Source organism: Syngnathus acus, chromosome 14, assembly GCF_901709675.1.
Source record: "Syngnathus acus chromosome 14, fSynAcu1.2, whole genome shotgun sequence".
NCBI lineage: Eukaryota > Metazoa > Chordata > Actinopteri > Syngnathiformes > Syngnathidae > Syngnathus > Syngnathus acus.
In genome coordinates, this window is record NC_051099.1 from 9,397,356 (window position 1) to 9,415,968 (window position 18,613).

General features: G+C 45.6%; 1 protein-coding gene across 1 annotated transcript in view; it reads left to right on the forward strand.

Moving 5' to 3' along the window:
- Positions 1 to 373: 373 nt before the first annotated feature.
- sparta (spartin a) overlaps positions 374 to 18,613 on the forward strand; it is a 28,005-nt gene continuing 9,765 nt past the window's right edge. The window contains exons 1-2 of the mRNA XM_037270251.1: positions 374 to 542; positions 3,204 to 3,852. Of these exons, the coding sequence (XP_037126146.1) occupies positions 3,205 to 3,852 (648 nt within the window). The 5' untranslated portion in view covers positions 374 to 542; position 3,204. The remainder of the gene's footprint in view (positions 543 to 3,203; positions 3,853 to 18,613) is intronic.

Consider the following 18,613-nt stretch of genomic DNA (forward strand, 5'->3'; position numbering starts at 1 on the left):
TAACAAGATCGTGTTTCGAGCAGGTACGGGATTACGTCTACCAAGTCTGAAGCGCAAACGGAACGCTCGTTGTGTTGCAGTTACAGATTCGTTCTTGATAAACGTTTCCACAATGAAAGCGCGATGCTCACCGGTCCAATTCATGTTAGAAACTGAAACGAAACAAAATAACATTATTCAAAAACGAAACGAATATGAAATTAAACGAAATGAAAGAAAACAAAACAAAATGGCATTATATGTACTTTTCGAAAAAAAAAAGTTTCTTTAAACCTACAAATGTGTCAGATCATTTTACCGGACCCTGTATATATATATAGTATATTGTTCACACAATATACGCAGGTGCGGAGTGGAGAGCAGGCTGTGGGAGGAGACTTCTGCAATCAAACTCACTGGACAGGCGTGGACACGATTTGTCAATGACTTATTTCAATGACGTGTTGCCGTCGCGCCATTGGCGTCTGAGAGTGGCGTAAGGAGACTTTTCAGGGAACTTTTGTCTTTTGTTTTTTTACAGGAAGAGACATTACACCATCAAGGTGAGCTAAATGATCCCGTTTTCTCTCATCTTTTGTTCCTCGAGACTTCAAATGACACCAAGTGTCTGCGAGCGTATACCGTTTGTGGACTTGAAATTTTTTCATGTGCTAAAAAGTGGAGAGCAAACACTCGTCATGCAGGTCGAACCGGGCGAACGTGACAACGCCAACTCAGCCGGTTGCGCTCGTCGTTTGTGGAAATTTACATTGCGCGTTCACTATGCATCAAGAAAAGAACCACAACTCGGACAATGTCTTGGCTGTTAGTAAAAGCATTTTGTTGTGCAGTGCTTTTCGAACCTTTCAAACCAAGAACCACTGAAAATAATATTCGCGTTCACTGTGCATCAAGAAAAGAACTACAACTCAGACAATGTCTTGGCTGGCAGTAATAGCACTTTGTTGTGCAGTGCTTTTCAAAGCTTTTAAACCGAGAACCACTGAAAATAATTCTTCGTTCCCCAAGCGCCGGCGGACCATGTCCTTTTCAAAAGCAAGGCAGGTTTCATTCCTAAAAAGAGATAGTTTTTTTCCATGTATAATACGCCCCCATGTATAATACGCACCCTAAAAATGGCATGTCGATGTTGGGAAAAAGCCTGTACCCATGTATAATACGCACCCAAATTTTGACTCCTACTTAAGTCCATAAACGTAAAATTATTTCAGAAAAAAGATCATCTTTGGGAACAACCGGATGTTATTCTGCCGGTCAGTATCACTGCGCATGCAGTAGCAAACTCGATAGCGAAGAAATATGTGAGACTCTCAACGGGATCACCAATATTTGAGTGATGTTCCAGTTATTTATCACAATTATTTATTATTATAATAATAATATATATAATAATTATTTATTTATTATTCACAATTGTCATGGTGATCTTTCTGGTGATTTCTTAACTACGCTGGATGTATTTTTTTTGTTGGCGTTGATTTCTCCGACTGCCCAGAAAGGCACCACCGCGATCAGTTAGACGAAAATGAAAAGAGAGGAAAGTGACGTGCGGACATGTGAAAAAGGCGGCTCTGCATGGGAGAGAAGTTGAAGAGGAATAAAAACACCCTTGGAAACCAAAACTTGCCCCTCGTCGTGACTCGGAGCCGCAACAAATGTTTCGTTTTTGTGTAGGGTACATTGTGACAGCAAACGAGCAGGTGATCGAGCAAGCGTCTGATACGAGAGCATTGTGTTCGTATGGAGCGTGTTTGAAGTGAACAGCAGAGAAGAAAGGAACAAGGCAAAGTGTTGTAAAATAAAATATTACCTGTAATACGCATTTTGTTATTTGCTGATTGAAACTGCTAATTAAACTGTGAATTGAAACTAATAGGAAGAAAACTGAACTCTCGCTCTTTATATAGCTGACGTGTCTTGCGCATCCGTTCTGCGCTTCCTGTAATGGCGGCCTCCATATGATATATGGGGTCTGCGATGGAGATTAAAAAACAAACAATATTTGACAATAACACACCATCAAGGATTGCACCATCGCATCAAACGATGTGTCGTCAATTATGAATTTTACTGACTAAGTGTGTTGGGCAGGATGGCTGAATGCGATGCGCGATTGACAACAAACAAGAAAGGTGATTTCAAGTTTTATTTCGAGGGAGATTTTCTTAAAAAATTGTTGTACCCATGCATAATGCGCACCCCAGATTTTAGGACAATAAATTAGTTAAATTTTGCGTATTATACATGGAAAAAAACGGTATGTATTTAAAGGGCGTAATATCACTTAGAAGGTTGAGCCCGGGCTTCAAATGAGCAAAGCTTTACACATGCACGCGAGTTAGTAAATACATTCAAAAGCCAAATACAACTGAAAACGTCATGCTTCAGTAAGTCATGAGCTGTTTGACAACTGACAACTGATTTTCCCCAGAGGGGACAATCAATCAATCAATCAATCAATCAATCAATCAATCAATCAATCAATCAATCAATCAATCAAAAAAGTCCTGAACAAAGTAATTGAACTGGATTTGTGTCGTCATGGATGAATGGAGCAGGGTGACCAAATGCAGCTTGGACCAGGGTTTATTGAAGGGAGGAGGGGGGTTAGTGGAGACCAGAGACACAGGCCGGGCAGAGGCTCAGGGACAGTGGGCAGGAAACAGTAGAAAACAAACAGGAAGTAACAGTAGACACCGGGCGGGGTTTGAGTAAACAAGAGGGAGCAGGTGATATGGGGGCACGGTTTAGGAAAAGTTGCCGGCTGGGTCGCATGTGGCATGGGCGCGTGACAATTTGGAAAAACAAAAGAAAAAGCTGAAGTCATTTTATGCAGTTTGAGCATTGACCTTGACCTTTTTGTACGTGCCGTGAGAGGGAACCCACACAACGAATCATTGTCAAATATTAGTCATCTTCACCGACGATGAGTGTGAAATGAGATTCCGTGATTTAATGGTGTCATGAATTGGAGTACTTTGATGTGATATATTATTTTACACGTCTAGTTGGATGCAGCGTTATATAGCGATACGATTGAAGTCCGTGTTTGCTCTTTGTAGTTGTCATCATGCGCTTTGATGTCGTACAGGACCGGTTCAGATTGCTTTTGTCTTATGGTCATATTGGCAGTCACTGTTTTGAATTTGTGAGTCTTGACAGCATGTCATCGTTGGTAGTAACACAAGCGGCCTTTTCCTTAGCATGGCAGAGCCGGCCGAGTTGCTGCTGATCAAGGACCAGTATGAGCTGGCCTTCAACTGCATGAGCCGTGGCCTGTCGCTGGAGGAGGGCGGCGATCACTCCAAGGCGACTGAGTGCTACTGCAAGGGCCGCGTGCACCTGGCACAGGGCCTGGCCGTGCCCACCAGGGGGGAGCGTCACCAGGGGCCCGCCTGGGATCGAGCCCGAGAGCTACAGCGGCGGATGGAGGGCGCCCTGGACACTGTCGGCCACCACCTCTCCGCCATGGATGCCTCGCAGACACCCCCTCCCGCCCAGAGGCGACGGCTGCTCATGGACCTGACCCCCAGTCTCGATCCGGCGCGGCACCTGTACCCCTCCGTCCCCACCGTCCTCCAAGTGCCACCGCTCCCGGAGAGGAACGCGTCGCCCGTGGCGGCCAGGCCCCCGGCCAGGCCCCCGGTGTATTCGACCTGGCCCGCCGACGGCCACCGCAGCCTGGCCAGTGGGCCTGAGAGCGAGAGCGAGCTGCTCCTGATCCCCTCGGGCGTGCAAATGTTCTTCCTGTCCCCCAGCGGGCAGGTGAGCGCCCTGTCGCAGCCCGGGTATCTTCGCATCGTCAGCTTTGCTGCCTGGCCGCCCAATGGTAGTGGGCCCGTCTTCCTGGACGTGAGTGCACCTTCTTTTGCTCCCTTTTCGCTCTTTGGGACTAACACTCGTGACATAGTTGAGTGGACTCAAAATTTCTGTTTTCCTCCTTGCATGAGGGGAAGTGGAGCCCCAAATGTTCTTTGTCATTCTGTGCAGTGACTACATTTATTATTTCTTGCTTTACAAAAGCACTTATCATCCACATACAATGCCACCCTAACCCATCACAGACTCACCGTAGAACTGGTGAGACAAACGAACATAAAAATTGTTGCGTTTTGTTCAAGATTGATTGATTGATTGATTGATTGATTGATTGATTGATTGATTGATTGATTAAAACCTTTATTGTCCCCTCTGGGGAAAATTAGTTGTCAAACAGCTCGTGACATTTAAAAAAGAGGAAGACAAACAGAAAAAACAAAGTTCACAATGCAATAAATAACACACTACTGGTCCAATAACATGCAGTGCAAGCTGGTAGTTTACGAAAGTGCATCATTGTTAGGTCTAAATACCATCAGACATTAAACCATACTGGAAGGAAGAGGAGAAAAGAACCGGAACAGGTTTACTCGCGAGGAGAACGACAGAGAGAGCAAACTCAGTTACAATCTCCATCAATTCTGAGTTCTCACTTCACGTGCTCCTCTATTTAATGTTTTGGTTGCCCTGGTTACAGAGGCGTTGCTACACTAAAAAAAGATTAAAAGATTAAAGTCCCAATGATCGTCACACACACACCTGGGTGTGGTGAAATTTGTCCTCTGCATTTAACCCATCCCCGTGTGATTTTAATCCATCCCCTGGGGGAGAGGGGAGCAGTGAGCAGCAGCGGTGCCGCGCTCGGGAATCAGTTGGTGATCTAACCCCCCAATTCCAACCCTTAATGCTGAGTGCCAAGCAGGGATGCAATGCGTCCCATTTTTATAGTCTTTGGTATGACCCGGCCGGGGTTTGAACCCACAACCTTCCAGTCTCAGGGCGGACACTCTACCACTAGGCCACTGAGCTGGTGGGAGGGGAGATAGTGTCTGTAGCAACGCTTATCAGCTAAGGAATGTAGTGTGGTGTGAATTAGCACTTCATTGTCGGCCCGTGACCCCCGCAGACTTTGTCCTTCTTCCTCAACCAGCTGTTCTTCATGGTTGACTGACTCGTCCTCGAGTGGGATCAGATAACTTGAATTGCCGCTTTCCTGTGATTCCTGTGGAACAATGCAACTAAACCTTTGCTAACTTTATCTACTGGGTAAAGTAACACACAATAATAATAATGAGTGACTTGTCCTCTCCTAAACACTTAAACAAACATTGAGTAAATATGGGATAACTTGTATGCAACTACTTCAAACTGTATATAACACTTAACAAAGAAAAACAGTTCTGACCAACAACAATCTATGAACCAAACCTACAGTTAGATAAAAGGAATGAAGTTCTTTGAACCAAATAAGAACATTTCGCCTATGCAAATAAGCTCGGCTCATTGTTAGTGAAGGCCTCCTACAGGAACAAAAACACACAGATAACATAAGGACAGGAAGGAGACATATGGCTGACAGGGATCAAAAGACATCCCTGTCACTAAAAAGGAAAAACCTAGATGAAAGGAAAGTCATAAACGGTAAAGACAAGGCCTCCAGGTCTGGCAGGCCAAGGCTTCACTTAAATTATTCCAACATTTCCCCCCTTTTTATCACATATTTGCTAAATTTTCACATTACCAAAAACAACCACTTCTCTCGATTGTCAGTTGTCGGATCACAAGTATGAGCACAAATAAGTTTACACCAAAAAGGATAAATGTTGCGACATTATCATTCGGAAACACACAGATCTGGGAAGAAGTCTGTAAACTCAAGTGCAAAAATTGCATCATCATCATCATCGTTATCATCAACATGCTGGCGTTCAGACATTAGGCATACCCGGGCCATCTTGTCGTCCATGGGCGATATTGCTGTAGTGATGAGACGATTAAACAGAGCACGGAGACATGGAATATAACAACATCCACACAAGGTGAGTATAGCAGTAATCGAGGACACAAGGGCTTTATACTTCCCAAAAGCAGTCATCCACTTGTAGTGCTCTTTCATCCTCGTGTTGAGGGATTGCAAGCTTGCAATCGCCTTCGTCAGGCTCCCATCAGGGGCGGTGTCGTTCTGGATGAAGGTGCAGCATTGTTCTCTGAACATTGCGCAGACCCTTCCTTTCTCAGACACCAACATAACAAGAGCATTGCGGTTCTGGATTGACATTAGGGAAGGCGTGGCTAGCTGTCCGTGCACTGCCTCAAGTCCCGCTTGTGTCCGTTTGCCCAATTTCTGCATGTTGCAATGGATGTAATTTATCCTGTCAACGTTCTTGTTCATCGTACACCAGCAGCAAATGGAGGACTCCCATCGCGCTGCAATTTGGTCAATTGATTCTTATTAATCAGGAACTCCTCTGGGGACTCTAATTGCATCAATTTCAGTCAGATCATCGTCGCCTCTCAAATTTAAAGACATTTTGTTTTTTGTTTTTTTTCAATTTCCACCTTTTTCCCAGATCTTGGCATGTCGATACATATACAATTTTGGTTGACTACATTCTCTAAAAGCAATGGTTTCTTTTCTTTCTTTCTTTTTTTTTTTTCAACGGATATTATATAGAACACTGTCGCACATTTCACAATCAGCAGACGTGACAGATTTCACACAATCTTTTGTCAATAGCAACGGTACAACATAAAGAATCGGTCGTAGACCCATACATATGGCATTCATTATTTATCTATTTATTTTTTTTCTTTGCAGCTTGTTTTGCCATTAGCAATCAATTGTTTCTTTTACCAGTTACTCTTATAGTCACCTGAAACAAACTATCCACATTCATTTTAGATATATATTAATTCCATTCTACAGCGGTTGTTGACAAAGTATTATTTCTTTACATAACGTTTTTGCCACTGTTAAGGCATTCAGTGTTTATTTTGAATCCATTTTGAGAATGCATCTATTATGACCAGGCATTATAACCCTGTGGATTGTGTTTAGCACATGTTAAACAAGCTCTACAAATTTTTTTTGTTTATAAATGTTTTGAATATGAATCAAATCCATATGTTGTATAAAGCTGACTGACCTGCCCCATTATCCCACCTCTTGAGCCATGCGACACACACCATGGCTCAATATTGCTGCCCACTTGTATAGGTTTTTTCGTAGGATAGGTCAGTCTTCTGGTCATTTTTAGATGCCATTCTCCACTCTTGCCCCTCTTTTCGTCCATAATCGAATTTCAGTCTATGGACTTTGTCGCTGCACATCTTTAAAAACGTTTCAGTAATTTAATCTGCTTCTTGTGTGTATAAAATTTGAAGCGTCTTTTACACTACAGCTATGCGGTTCCGTCTGCAAGCTTGTTACCTCTTAACACCTTATCAGTCTCGTGTGTGTGCCCTGCACACGTGCATCTAGCTATTTTTCGTGGCAATTGTACTGCTTCCACAACTAGCTTAGTTGTGGTTTCTTGTAGTGTCTTTAGTTACTTTTCAATCATTTTCTCATCGTTCATCACAAGAATCTTAGAAATTTGAATAAAAATCAAAATGAATGTTTTATTTTACTCAATTGTATGATTTAGAGAATCCATATGTAGTAAAGTGTTGTATTACTACATATGATTTCATCATCATTTAATTTGACACACCTTTCAAAATGCTTCTCAGTGTCCCAGTGCACACGTTTTGCGTGTGTAACTGGTTGTCTCAACCCGTGTTCCTCATCCTAATTTTTCCTTCCTCAAGGTGTCAAACCAATCAAGACAAAAAGATAAAAACCAACAAAATAACCATCAGTAAATTAATATAATAGTTAATTGTTGTTGTTTCTTAACTTCAACTCAATCGCTCTCATTCTCAAATGTAAAAACTTGTATAGTCTTGACACAACCAATCGACTATTCACTTTAAATTTAGCTTCGAAATGTCGTTATTTCATAATTTTTCTTCATCCAATTCCAGAAAGCAAGTTCTTTCCATCTCTCAAATTTTTTTTCATCAAGGCTAGGCCTTAATGCAGTATGGACCAGTTTCTGCCCATAAACAAATTGCTTGCTTTTTCTTTACTTCCTATTTTTACAAAATCGGTTTTGTTTTGCGGTGCAAATCAGATAGACTACAGTCTAAGAAATTCTTTTGTGCACCTATATTAGCCAATTTCATCCTTTTAACACATAACACTTACAGCACACAGACAACACAAAAACAGCAGAGACACAGCTCACAAACAATACCAACAAACAACGCTGCGCAAACGTCATCCTCTCTTTTGACGTTTTGGTTATACTTTTTTTCATTTTTTTCTTTTTCATCAGTGCCTTTTATCCTTCATGCAAATACTGTCACATCTTCCTTAAGCATCACCCTGCTTCAAATATTCAAACATTCTCTGAGAAACTCGCACTTTCCCTGCTTCGCCCGCAGCCATAGCACCCCCGTGCGAGGGGGGGGGCGCGGCATCAATGTTGATTGGTCACAGGCTGGCCATTTCCTGCAACAACCATGATGCCGGCCCACCACCCACACGAGCATAGCAAAGGCCCAAGCGCACAGCCCCGCCCCACGACTACGCGCGAGCGCAGGCGTGCTTATCAGTCTCACCCTCTCAAAGGGCAGGCCAACTTTGCTGTTGCCCCCTTTATCATGTTCACATTCGACATCTTTCACTGTCTTCTACACAACATTTGCTGTCTCTTATTCTCATCCTATCAAACCACCGTTCTAGTCACTTTCTGCCACACACGTCTTATTTTCTCTACTTCCACACACTGCTCATCTTAGTTTCTCCAACCAACTTAAACACATCATCGTCTACTTCTCAATTTCCCTATTATCGCTCAACAGCCTCCTGAACATTCTCCATTACTGATTTCTTCCATAGGACACACATCTCACTCACACTCATACACACAACATTCATGAGGATCCTCTGCGCGCACACGCACACACACACACCAGCACAAAAAGATGACGCACAACATATAGAACACACATCGATCCCATTAACACACCTTTTTGTTCGTCTTACTTTTCTGATCTATTCTCTATTTCACTTTTAGAAGCTATTTGTAATTCTTTTCCATCTATTTAGCAAATTTTAACTTCAGTGTTTCTTTATCTTTATCCTAAATATCTCCTGTATACTTAAACTACTTTCTCTTTAATTTTTTGCAGCCAGGTTCCCACTTCATTACATGGAAATCTGATTTGATTTGATTTCGGCCTAGTCATAACTGTCTTTGTTCATTTGTGCAGTCACGTGCCATGTGACCGTTTTCCCCGCAACTCCAGCATTCTATTGGAGGTTGCACAACTCCTCTTCCTCGGCCTCTAAAGCCTTCTCCGTTGGACTTTGCTCATCAGATGCCTTCTTTAATTTCTTTACGATTTATTTTTGTTGTTTCGTTTATGGCACCTCTAAGTCCTAATAATTTGTTTGTTTCTAGTTGTCTCTCAAATTTGCAATTCTTTATCTGTTTATCTAAATTTGTAAGTCGGTCGGGATCCTGCCTTTCAATTATTTTCCAATCTTTTCATTTTAGAGTATCACGGATATTGGTTTTACTCTTCCCGTTCCCCATTTTAATCAATTTGGTCCCAACTGTAAAACCATAGGGGTTTCTAAAGTCGGGTGTTTCCAGTGGGATAACGAAAAGATCCTGTGGTGATTCTCACTTCTACCAGCGTTCTGGTGGAGAATCCTTGCCTATTGCGTCCACAGAACCACGTTATGTGTTCCCCACTGCTTTAATATGGAATACTATATCTAGTGATACGTATTCCCATTCACACTCTCAATCACACAGTTTTAGACGGACGTCTCCGTTCTGTACTTTTACTGTTACTGTTAGACGGAATTTACATTTTCAGCTTTTCTGTGGCTCCGCAACCTACTACTTGGACATCACTGTCCTACGCGGAATTTCAGTTATGCAGGGTCTGTGGACTTCCGTAGTCCTACTTACACACCTAGGTTTTTACAGGGCATGACGAGCCCTCGGCCGCACCACACTTTTTTACAAAAAAAAACCTCACCCTCTGGTTCTCTTCACCTCTGCACCTCGGATTGCCTTCAACCTTCAGATCCCAGCTGACGGAGCGGACAGCCAGCCCTTAAAAAGGATTCTAGGACCCCACCTAGGGAGGTCCTGCCGCGCGCGGTCTTTCTGGATCTCCGCTGCCGCCCGCTGGGATCCTCAGGTGTATTGGCATCCGGCTCGAAGGACCAAAATGTTAGGTCTAAATACCATCAGACATTAAACCATACTGGAAGGAAGAGGAGAAAAGAACCGGAACAGGTTTATTCGCGAGGAGAACGATAGAGAGAGCAAACTCAGTTACAATCTCCATCAATTCTGAGTTCTCACTTCACGTGCTCCTCTATTTAATGTTTTGGTTGCCCTGGTTACAGAGGCGTTGCTACACTAAAGGGAGGGGAGATAGTGTCTGTAGCAACGCTTATCAGCTAAGGAATGTAGTGTGGTGTGAATTAGCACTTCATTGTCGGCCCGTAACCCCCGCAGACTTTGTCCTTCTTCCTCAACCAGCTGTTCTTCATGGTTGACTGACTCGTCCTCGAGTGGGATCAGATAACTTGAATTGCCGCTTTCCTGTGATTCCTGTGGAACAATGCAACTAAACCTTTGCTAACTTTATCTACTGGGTAAAGTAACACACAATAATAATAATGAGTGACTTGTCCTCTCCTAAACACTTAAACAAACATTGAGTAAATATGGGATAACTTGTATGCAACTACTTCAAACTGTATATAACACTTAACAAAGAAAAACAGTTCTGACCAACAACAATCTATGAACCAAACCTACAGTTAGATAAAAGGAATGAAGTTCTTTGAACCAAATAAGAACATTTCGCCTATGCAAATAAGCTCGGCTCATTGTTAGTGAAGGCCTCCTACAGGAACAAAAACACACAGATAACATAAGGACAGGAAGGAGACATATGGCTGACAGGGATCAAAAGACATCCCTGTCACTAAAAAGGAAAAACCTAGATGAAAGGAAAGTCATAAACAGTAAAGACAAGGCCTCCAGGTCTGGCAGGCCAAGGCTTCACTTAAATTATTCCAACAATCATGTAAGATAAAGATAAAAAGTCTCTAGCTCCAGGTCTCCCCGTGCCTGCGGGCCTGATTGTAGAGTTGGAGTGCAGCTGGAATAAACGACTGTCCAAATCTCTTTGTGCTCTGACGGGGGAGGACAAATCTGTTGCTGAATTTGCTCCTCATCCCCGTCAACTCGATGTGCAGTGGATGGGAGGGATTGGCCAACATGTCCGTCGTTGAGCAAGGAAAACAAAGATGTGGAGTAATAGTTGGTTCTTTATTTGCAAGATCTTGGGTTGCTTCACGGCAGTCAGTACACAGTGCACTTCAGCAGATGAAAACAACAAGGTCAGACTCCAGATCAGATTTTATACTGCCCGCAAGCAGGAATACAGAAGGGAAGAAAAGGGAGGGGAAAAGAAGGAAAAACATATCCTCATAAGAATGTCTTATCTACTGAATGTTTTGTATCAATGTGTCATGACATTAATGAGCTCTGCCTTATGTGTAATGGAAAAGTTACCAAGCTGTGTGTGCAGTGTCTGTGCTCTGATGGAGCAATAATGTTTGTATAAATTAAAAAGAGTATTTAGACATTGCTGTTGCTCCCTCTTCAAAACTTAGGTTCGCATAACATGCATATCAAATGCAAAAGTAACTTTAAGTACTTAACTGTTTAACTCCTTAACTTTGCGATGACGCGTATGAAGACTGACTGTTTTCTATATTCTCTTCCCCTGGGGCTTGCCTCCAAATCATCCACCTAAAAGGACAATGGTTTGTCGACAAATTTCAATCCTAAAAACAGACTTCAGGGTAACAGGAACTGTGGTAAAAAAATCAGTTTTATTCGAGAAAATAACTAGGCCCATAACAAATGTATCTGCCCCCAAAGCCGTCGCCGCGTCCACATCCCCCTCCACGAGGGTCTCCTCTTCCTCTGCTGCCGAATCCACCGCCACCATGGCCGTCATAGCCACCATAGCCACCATAGCCACCACTGCTGCCGCCTTCTCCCTTGGGCCTGGCATATTCGAGCCTCATTCTGCGACCCTTAAGCTCTGTGTTCTTCATTTTTTCTCTGACTTTCTTCGCATCTTTTTCTATTCATCTTCTAAACCAGGGGTCTCAAACTCAATTTACATGGGAGCCGCTGGAGGCAGAGTGTGGGTGAGGCTGGGCTGCATCAGGATTTCCACAAGAAAAGCACTGATAAAACATTCCAATGTTCTCAAATATCTTTATTTTTTAACACAAAATAATGAATTAAATGAATAAAGAAAAAAAAAGAATAAAAAAATAAATCAATCTGTAATAAATGAATAAAATAATAATGATCATACAGCAGATACAGACTGAAGAAACCACATACTGGCTAGAAAAGCGCTGATAAAACATTCCAATGTTCTCAAATATCTTTATTTTTAACACAAAATAATGAATTAAATAAATAAATTTTCCTGCTTTAGCAATCATCTCACGTAGCTAGCTTCGACTGCTGCATTATTCTCTGTGGTTGCTTTCTTAAAGAAATCTTGTTGCCTCAGCAGATGTGTTTTAAGACTGGCAACCCTTCGCAAACATGGACTGCAAGGCCTTTACAGTGGTGCTAAAGGCTAGATTTATATTTTTCACCACTATCTTTATGGAGGAAGGTTAGGGTTAGGGTCCCTGTTCATTTTAGACCTTAAAACACAAGATAGTTAGAATGTTCGTTTAGTTCAAGTAACAACATTGTCATATCATGCCTGGAAAAAGACAGCAAGTTAGAAAATCCTTACCTTCTCCATCAGACTTTGCCTTTTTGGCAGGAGGCGTGTTCTTGCCGCCAGCCTTCCTCTTCGCAGCTTGTTTTGCAGTCTTTGGAGGGGGGGTCCTCTTCATTGCATGCCCATCCGCCAGGCAAATAGTGCCGTATAATTGACACAAAGAAGAGCCAAAACAAGATCAAGACGGACATTACTGAAGAAAGGAATCTGTTATACACAAACCTTCATTATGGGGGACAAGAGAAATGCATTAGATGCCGCTTTCCAGTTAAAGGCAGTCGATTTGGCTCTTACCATGCACTGTAGAGGTTTCTTCCGGTCACTTGGGGGGCACTGGGCTATTGTTGATGACATCTTGTTGTGTCACCCTTTTCTTTATTTATTTCCTGGTCACGTCTACTCTACGCTATATGTGTAGCTCGCTAGTTTGTAATTTAGCCCTTTGTACATGAATAAAATTAGGATGAACAGACCCTCATCATAGGCGGCTCGGTGGCACACTGGTTAGCACGACCGCCTCACAGTTAGGAGGGTGCGGGTTTGATTCCACCTCCGGCCCTCCCTGTGTGGAGTTTGCATGTTCTCCCCGGGCCCGCGTGGGTTTTCTCCGGGCACTCCGGTTTCCTCCCACATCCCAAAAGCATGCTTGGTAGGCCGATTGAGCACTCCAAATTGTCCCTAGGTGCAAGTGCGAATGGTTGTTCGTCTCTGTGTGCCCTGCGATCGGCTGGCAACCAGTTCAGGGTGTCCCCCGCCTACTGCCCGATGACTGCTGGGATAGGCTCCAGCACGCCCACGACACCCGTTGGGACAAGTGGTACTGATAATGGATGGATGGACAGACCCTCATCATGGAAAATGCTAGAAGAAATGCATAAAAGCAACAACGAAAGAGAGACTGAGAAAGTGTGTGGCGAAGTATATCTGACGCTATTCCAATCGGACACTGAGGAGGAAGACTTCGATGGTTTCAGTGCACAGGAGGAAGATGAAGACGGCTCTCAGTGACTTTTACTGATGTGTGTTTTTTTAACCAGCCCTGTTAGTGCTGTGCTACCGTGTTGCTGCTTTGTTACTGCCGCGTCTCAGTGACCTTTAGCGGTATGTTTTTTTTTTTATCCAGCCCTATTAGTGCTGTGTTAGTTCCATGTTGCTACGGTATTACTGCCGCGTCACAGGCAGTGTTAAGAAAGAAATGTTAAGGTATGTTATTAAAACTTTAAAAAGGCTCTCTTGCTTTGTAAATAACTCGCAGGCACATGCGGCTTTTAGTACGGTGCGGCTTATTTATGGAAAAACCCAAATTTACCCCTAATTTTTTGCTCGTGAGGCTTATAATCAGGTGAGGCTTATAGTCCAGATATTACGGTATGAACATACTCAAGATTTGTTTTACTACAAATAAAGGGTGGTAAAGCACAAGGCTTCCCTTATCCCGTACGTTTTTGGCATGTAAGATAAAACGATTCACCAGACTCATCTTCCTCGTACTCACTTTTTCCTTTCTTGGCAACTTTGCCATTTTTGACCACTTTTGGTGGCGGAGTCTGTAAAATGTGACAATCAGGCAAGTGGTTAATTCTCTGACAAAATATTCATGACAATTGGAGTGAAAAGTGTTCATACCTCCTCCTCTTCACTTGAATCTTCATCCATTTCTTTGGGAGGTGGAGGGGCTTTTTTCTTCTGGTTTGCTTGTTTATTTGCTGCCTAAAATTAGAAAAAAATAATATCAAGTTTCCTTCTAAGTCAGGGGTGTCAAACTCCTTTCCTCAGGGGCCGCATTCCTACATGTTTTCCAAGTTTCCCTCGTTAAACACACCTGATTCAATTAGTCAGGCTCGTGCAGAATAATAATAATCATCCATCCATCCACCTTCTTCCGCTTATCCGGGGTCGGGTCGCGGGGGCAGCAGCTTTAGAAGGGACTCCCAGACTTCCCTCTCCCCAGCCACTTCATCCAGCTCATCCCAGGGTATCCCAAGACGTTCCCAGGCCAGCTGAGAGACAGTCCCTCCGGCGCGTCCTGGGTCGTCCAAGGGGTCTCCTGCCGGTAGGACATGCCCAGAACACCTTGCCAGGGAGGCGTCCAGGAGGCATCCTGATGAAATGCCCGAGCCACCTCATCTGGCTCCTCTCAACGTGGAGGAGCAGCGGCTCTATTCCGAGTCTCTCCCGGATGACCGAGCTTCTCACCCTATCTCTAAGGGAGAACCCGGACACCCTACGGAGCAAACTCATTTCGGCCGCTTGTATCCGGGATCTCGTTCTTTCGGTCACGACTCATAGCTCGTGACCATAGGTGAGGGTAGGAGCGTAGATCGACCGGTAAATTGAGAGCTTTGCCTTTTGGCTCAGCTCTCTCTTCACCATAACGGACCGGTACAGAGTCCGCATTACAGCCGACGCTGCACCGATCTGCCTGTCGACTTTACGGTCCATCCTGCCCTCGCTCGTGAACAAGACCCCAAGATACTCCTCCACTTGGGGCAGGATCTGATCCCTGATCCGGAGAGGGCATTCCACCCTTTTCCGACCGAGAACCATGGACTTCAATTTGGAGGTGCTGACCCTCATCCCAACCGCTTCACACTCGGCTGCGAACCGCTCCAGTGAGAGCTGGAGATCACGGCTTGAAGAAGCCAACAGCACCACGTCGTCTGCAAAAAGCAGAGACGCAATGCTGAGGTTCCCAAACCGGACACCCTCAACGCCTTGGCTGCGCCTAGAAATTCTGTCCATAAAAGTTATGAACAGAACCGGTGACAAAGGACAGCCTTGGCAGAGTCCAACCCTCACTGGGAACGAATCCGACTTACTGCCGGAAATGTGGACCAAACTTTGGCATCGATGATACAGGGACCGAACCGCCCTTATCAGTTGGCCCGGCACCCCGTACTCCCGAAACACCCTCCACAGAACTTCCCGAGGGACACGGTCGAACACCTTCTCCAAGTCCACAAAACACATGTGGACTGGTTGAGCGAATTCCCATGCCCCCTCGAGGATCCTGCCGTGGGTATAGAGCTGGTCCACTGTTCCATGGCTAGGACGAAAGCCACACTGCTCCTCCTGAATCCAAGGTTCGACCTCCCGACGGACCCGCCTCTCCAGCACCCCTGAATAGACCTTACCAGGAAGGCTGAGGAGTGTGATTCCTCTGTAGTTGGAACACACCCTCTGGTCCCCCTTCTTAAAGAGGGGACCCACCACCCCAGTCTGCCAATCCAGAGGCACCATCCCCGATGTCCACGCAATGCTGCAGGGGCGTGTCAGCCAGGACAGCCCCACAACATCCAGAGCCTTTAAGAACTCCGGGCGGATCTCATCCACCCCTGGGGCCTTGCCCCCGAGGAGTTTTTTTTAACTGCCAGAGTGACTTCGACCCCAGAGATTGGAGAGTCCACCTCAGAGTCTCCAGGCCCTGCTTCCACAATGGAAGGCGTGTTGGTGGAATTGAGGAGGTCTTCGAAGTATTCTCCCCACGACTCACGACGTCCCGAGTCGAGGTCAGCACCACGCTATCTTCACTGTAAACAGTGTTGATGGTGCACTGTTTCCCCCTCCTGAGACGCCGGATGGTGGACCAGAATTTCCTCGAAGCCGTCCGGAAGTCATTCTCAGTGGCCTCGCCAAACTCCTCCCACGCCCGGGTTTTTGCCTCAGCAACCGCCGAAGCCGCGTTCCGCTTGGCCATCTGGTACCTGTCGGCTGCCTCTGGAGTCCCACAGGCCAAAACGGCCCGATAGGACTCATTCTTCAGCTTGACGAAGAATGAGAAGATGCCTGACCCAATCCCCTTACCGCCGGTGTCCACCAGCGGGTTCGAGGATTGCCGCCACGACAGGCACCGACCACCTTACGGCCACAGCTCCGGTCGGCTGCCTCAACAATGGAGGCATGGAATATGGTCCACTCTGACTCAATGTCCCCCGCCTCCTCCGGGACGTGGGAAAAGCTCTGCCGGAGGTGGGAGTTGAAGCTCTTTCTGACAGGGGATTCTGCCAGACGTTCACAGCAGACCCTCACAGTACGTTTGGGTCTGCCAGGTCGGACCGGCATCTTCCCCCACCATCGGAGCCAACCCACCACCAGGTGGTGATCAGTTGACAGTTTCGCCCCTCTCTTCACCCGAGTGTCCACAACATGCGGCCGCAAATCCGATGACACGACTGCAAAGTTGATCATCGAACTGCGGCCTAGAATGTCCTGGTGCCAGGTGCACACCCTTATGTTTGAACGTGGTGTTCATTATTGACAATCCGTGTCGAGCTTCAGAAGTCCAACAATAGAACACCGCTTGGGTTCGGATCAGGGGGGCTGTTACTCCCAATTACGCCCTTCCAGGTCTCACTGTCATTGCCCATGTGAGCATTGAAGTTACCAAGCAGAACGATGGAGTCCTGTCCAGCACTTCTTCCAAGAAGTCCAAAGTACTCTGAGCTGCTGTTTGCTGCATAGACACAAACACCAGTCAAGACTCATCCCCCCACCCGAAGCCGGAGGGAGGCTACCCTCCCGTTCACCAGGGTGAACCCCAATGTGCAGGCGCCCAGCCGGGGAGCAATAAGTAGGCCCACGCCTGCTCGACGCCTCTCACCGTGGGCAACTCCAGAGTGGAAGAGAGTCCAGCCCCTCTTGAGAGGGCTTGTACCAGAACCCAAACTGTGTATGGAGACAAGTCCGACTATGTCTAGTCTGTACTTTTCTGCCTCGCACACCAGCTCGGGCTCCTTTCCAGCCAGAGAGGTGACATTCCATGTCCCAAGAGCCAGCTTCTGCAGCTGGGGATCGGACCGCCAAGGTTCCCGCCCTTGGCCGCCGCCCAGCTCACTACGCACCCGACCCCTTTGGCCCCTCCCACGGGTGGTTTCCGTTTCGGGCTGTGCCCGGCCCGGCCCCATGGGCGAAGGCCTGGCCACCAGACGCTCGCCTTCGAGCCCCACCTCCAGGCCTGGCTCCAGAGGGGGGCCCCGGTGACCCGCGTCCGGGCGAGGGAAAATTAAGTCCATATATTGTATTCTTCATAAGGGGTCTTTTGAGCCGTGCTTCATCTGGCCCATCACCTAGGACCCTTTTGCCATGAGTGACCCTACCAGGGGCATGAAGCCCCAGACAACATGGCTCCTAGGATCATAGGGACACGCAAACCCCTCCACCACGATAAGGTGACAACTCACGAATAATAATAATAATAATTATAATAAATTATATTTATTTTGCATTTTACATTGCATAGAATCTCAAAGTTCTGCAGAAATGCTTTTTTAAAAAGAAATGTCTTAAGACCGTTTTTAAAAGTGTCAACCGACTGTGGTGCTCGCATGTGGACTGGGAGGGCATTCCACAGTTCGGGGAAGACAGAGCAGAAAGCCCGGTCTCCTATGGAGCGGAGGTTTGTTTTGGAGGTTTTGAGGAGGTAGGTGTTTGATGAGCGGAGACTCCGTGTGGAAGACTGGAGAGTGACCAGTTCCTTAAGGTAAGGGGGTGCGTTGCCGTGGATGCATTGAGTTAACAAGGAGATTTTATATTCAGTCCGAAAGGAAATGGGAAGCAAAATGTAGTGATTGGAGGATGGGTGTGATATGATATTTGCGCACTCTCATCAGGATCCTAGGGGCGCTGTTTTGGATATATTGGAGCTTTTGAAGGCTCTTGCCAGGGATCCTGATGAGAAGTGCGTTGCAGTAGTCGAGCCTGGAGGAGACAAAGTCATGGACCAATTTTCCCGCATCCTGCAGTGACAGGGTGGGGCGGAGTTTGGCTATGTTTCTGAGGTGAAAGAATGATTTTTTTCAGATATGTTTGATGTGGGCCTTGTAATTGAGGTGGGGGTCCATTCGCACGCCAAGGTTGGTGATGACGGATGACAGCGGGATGTCCTGACCAGCGA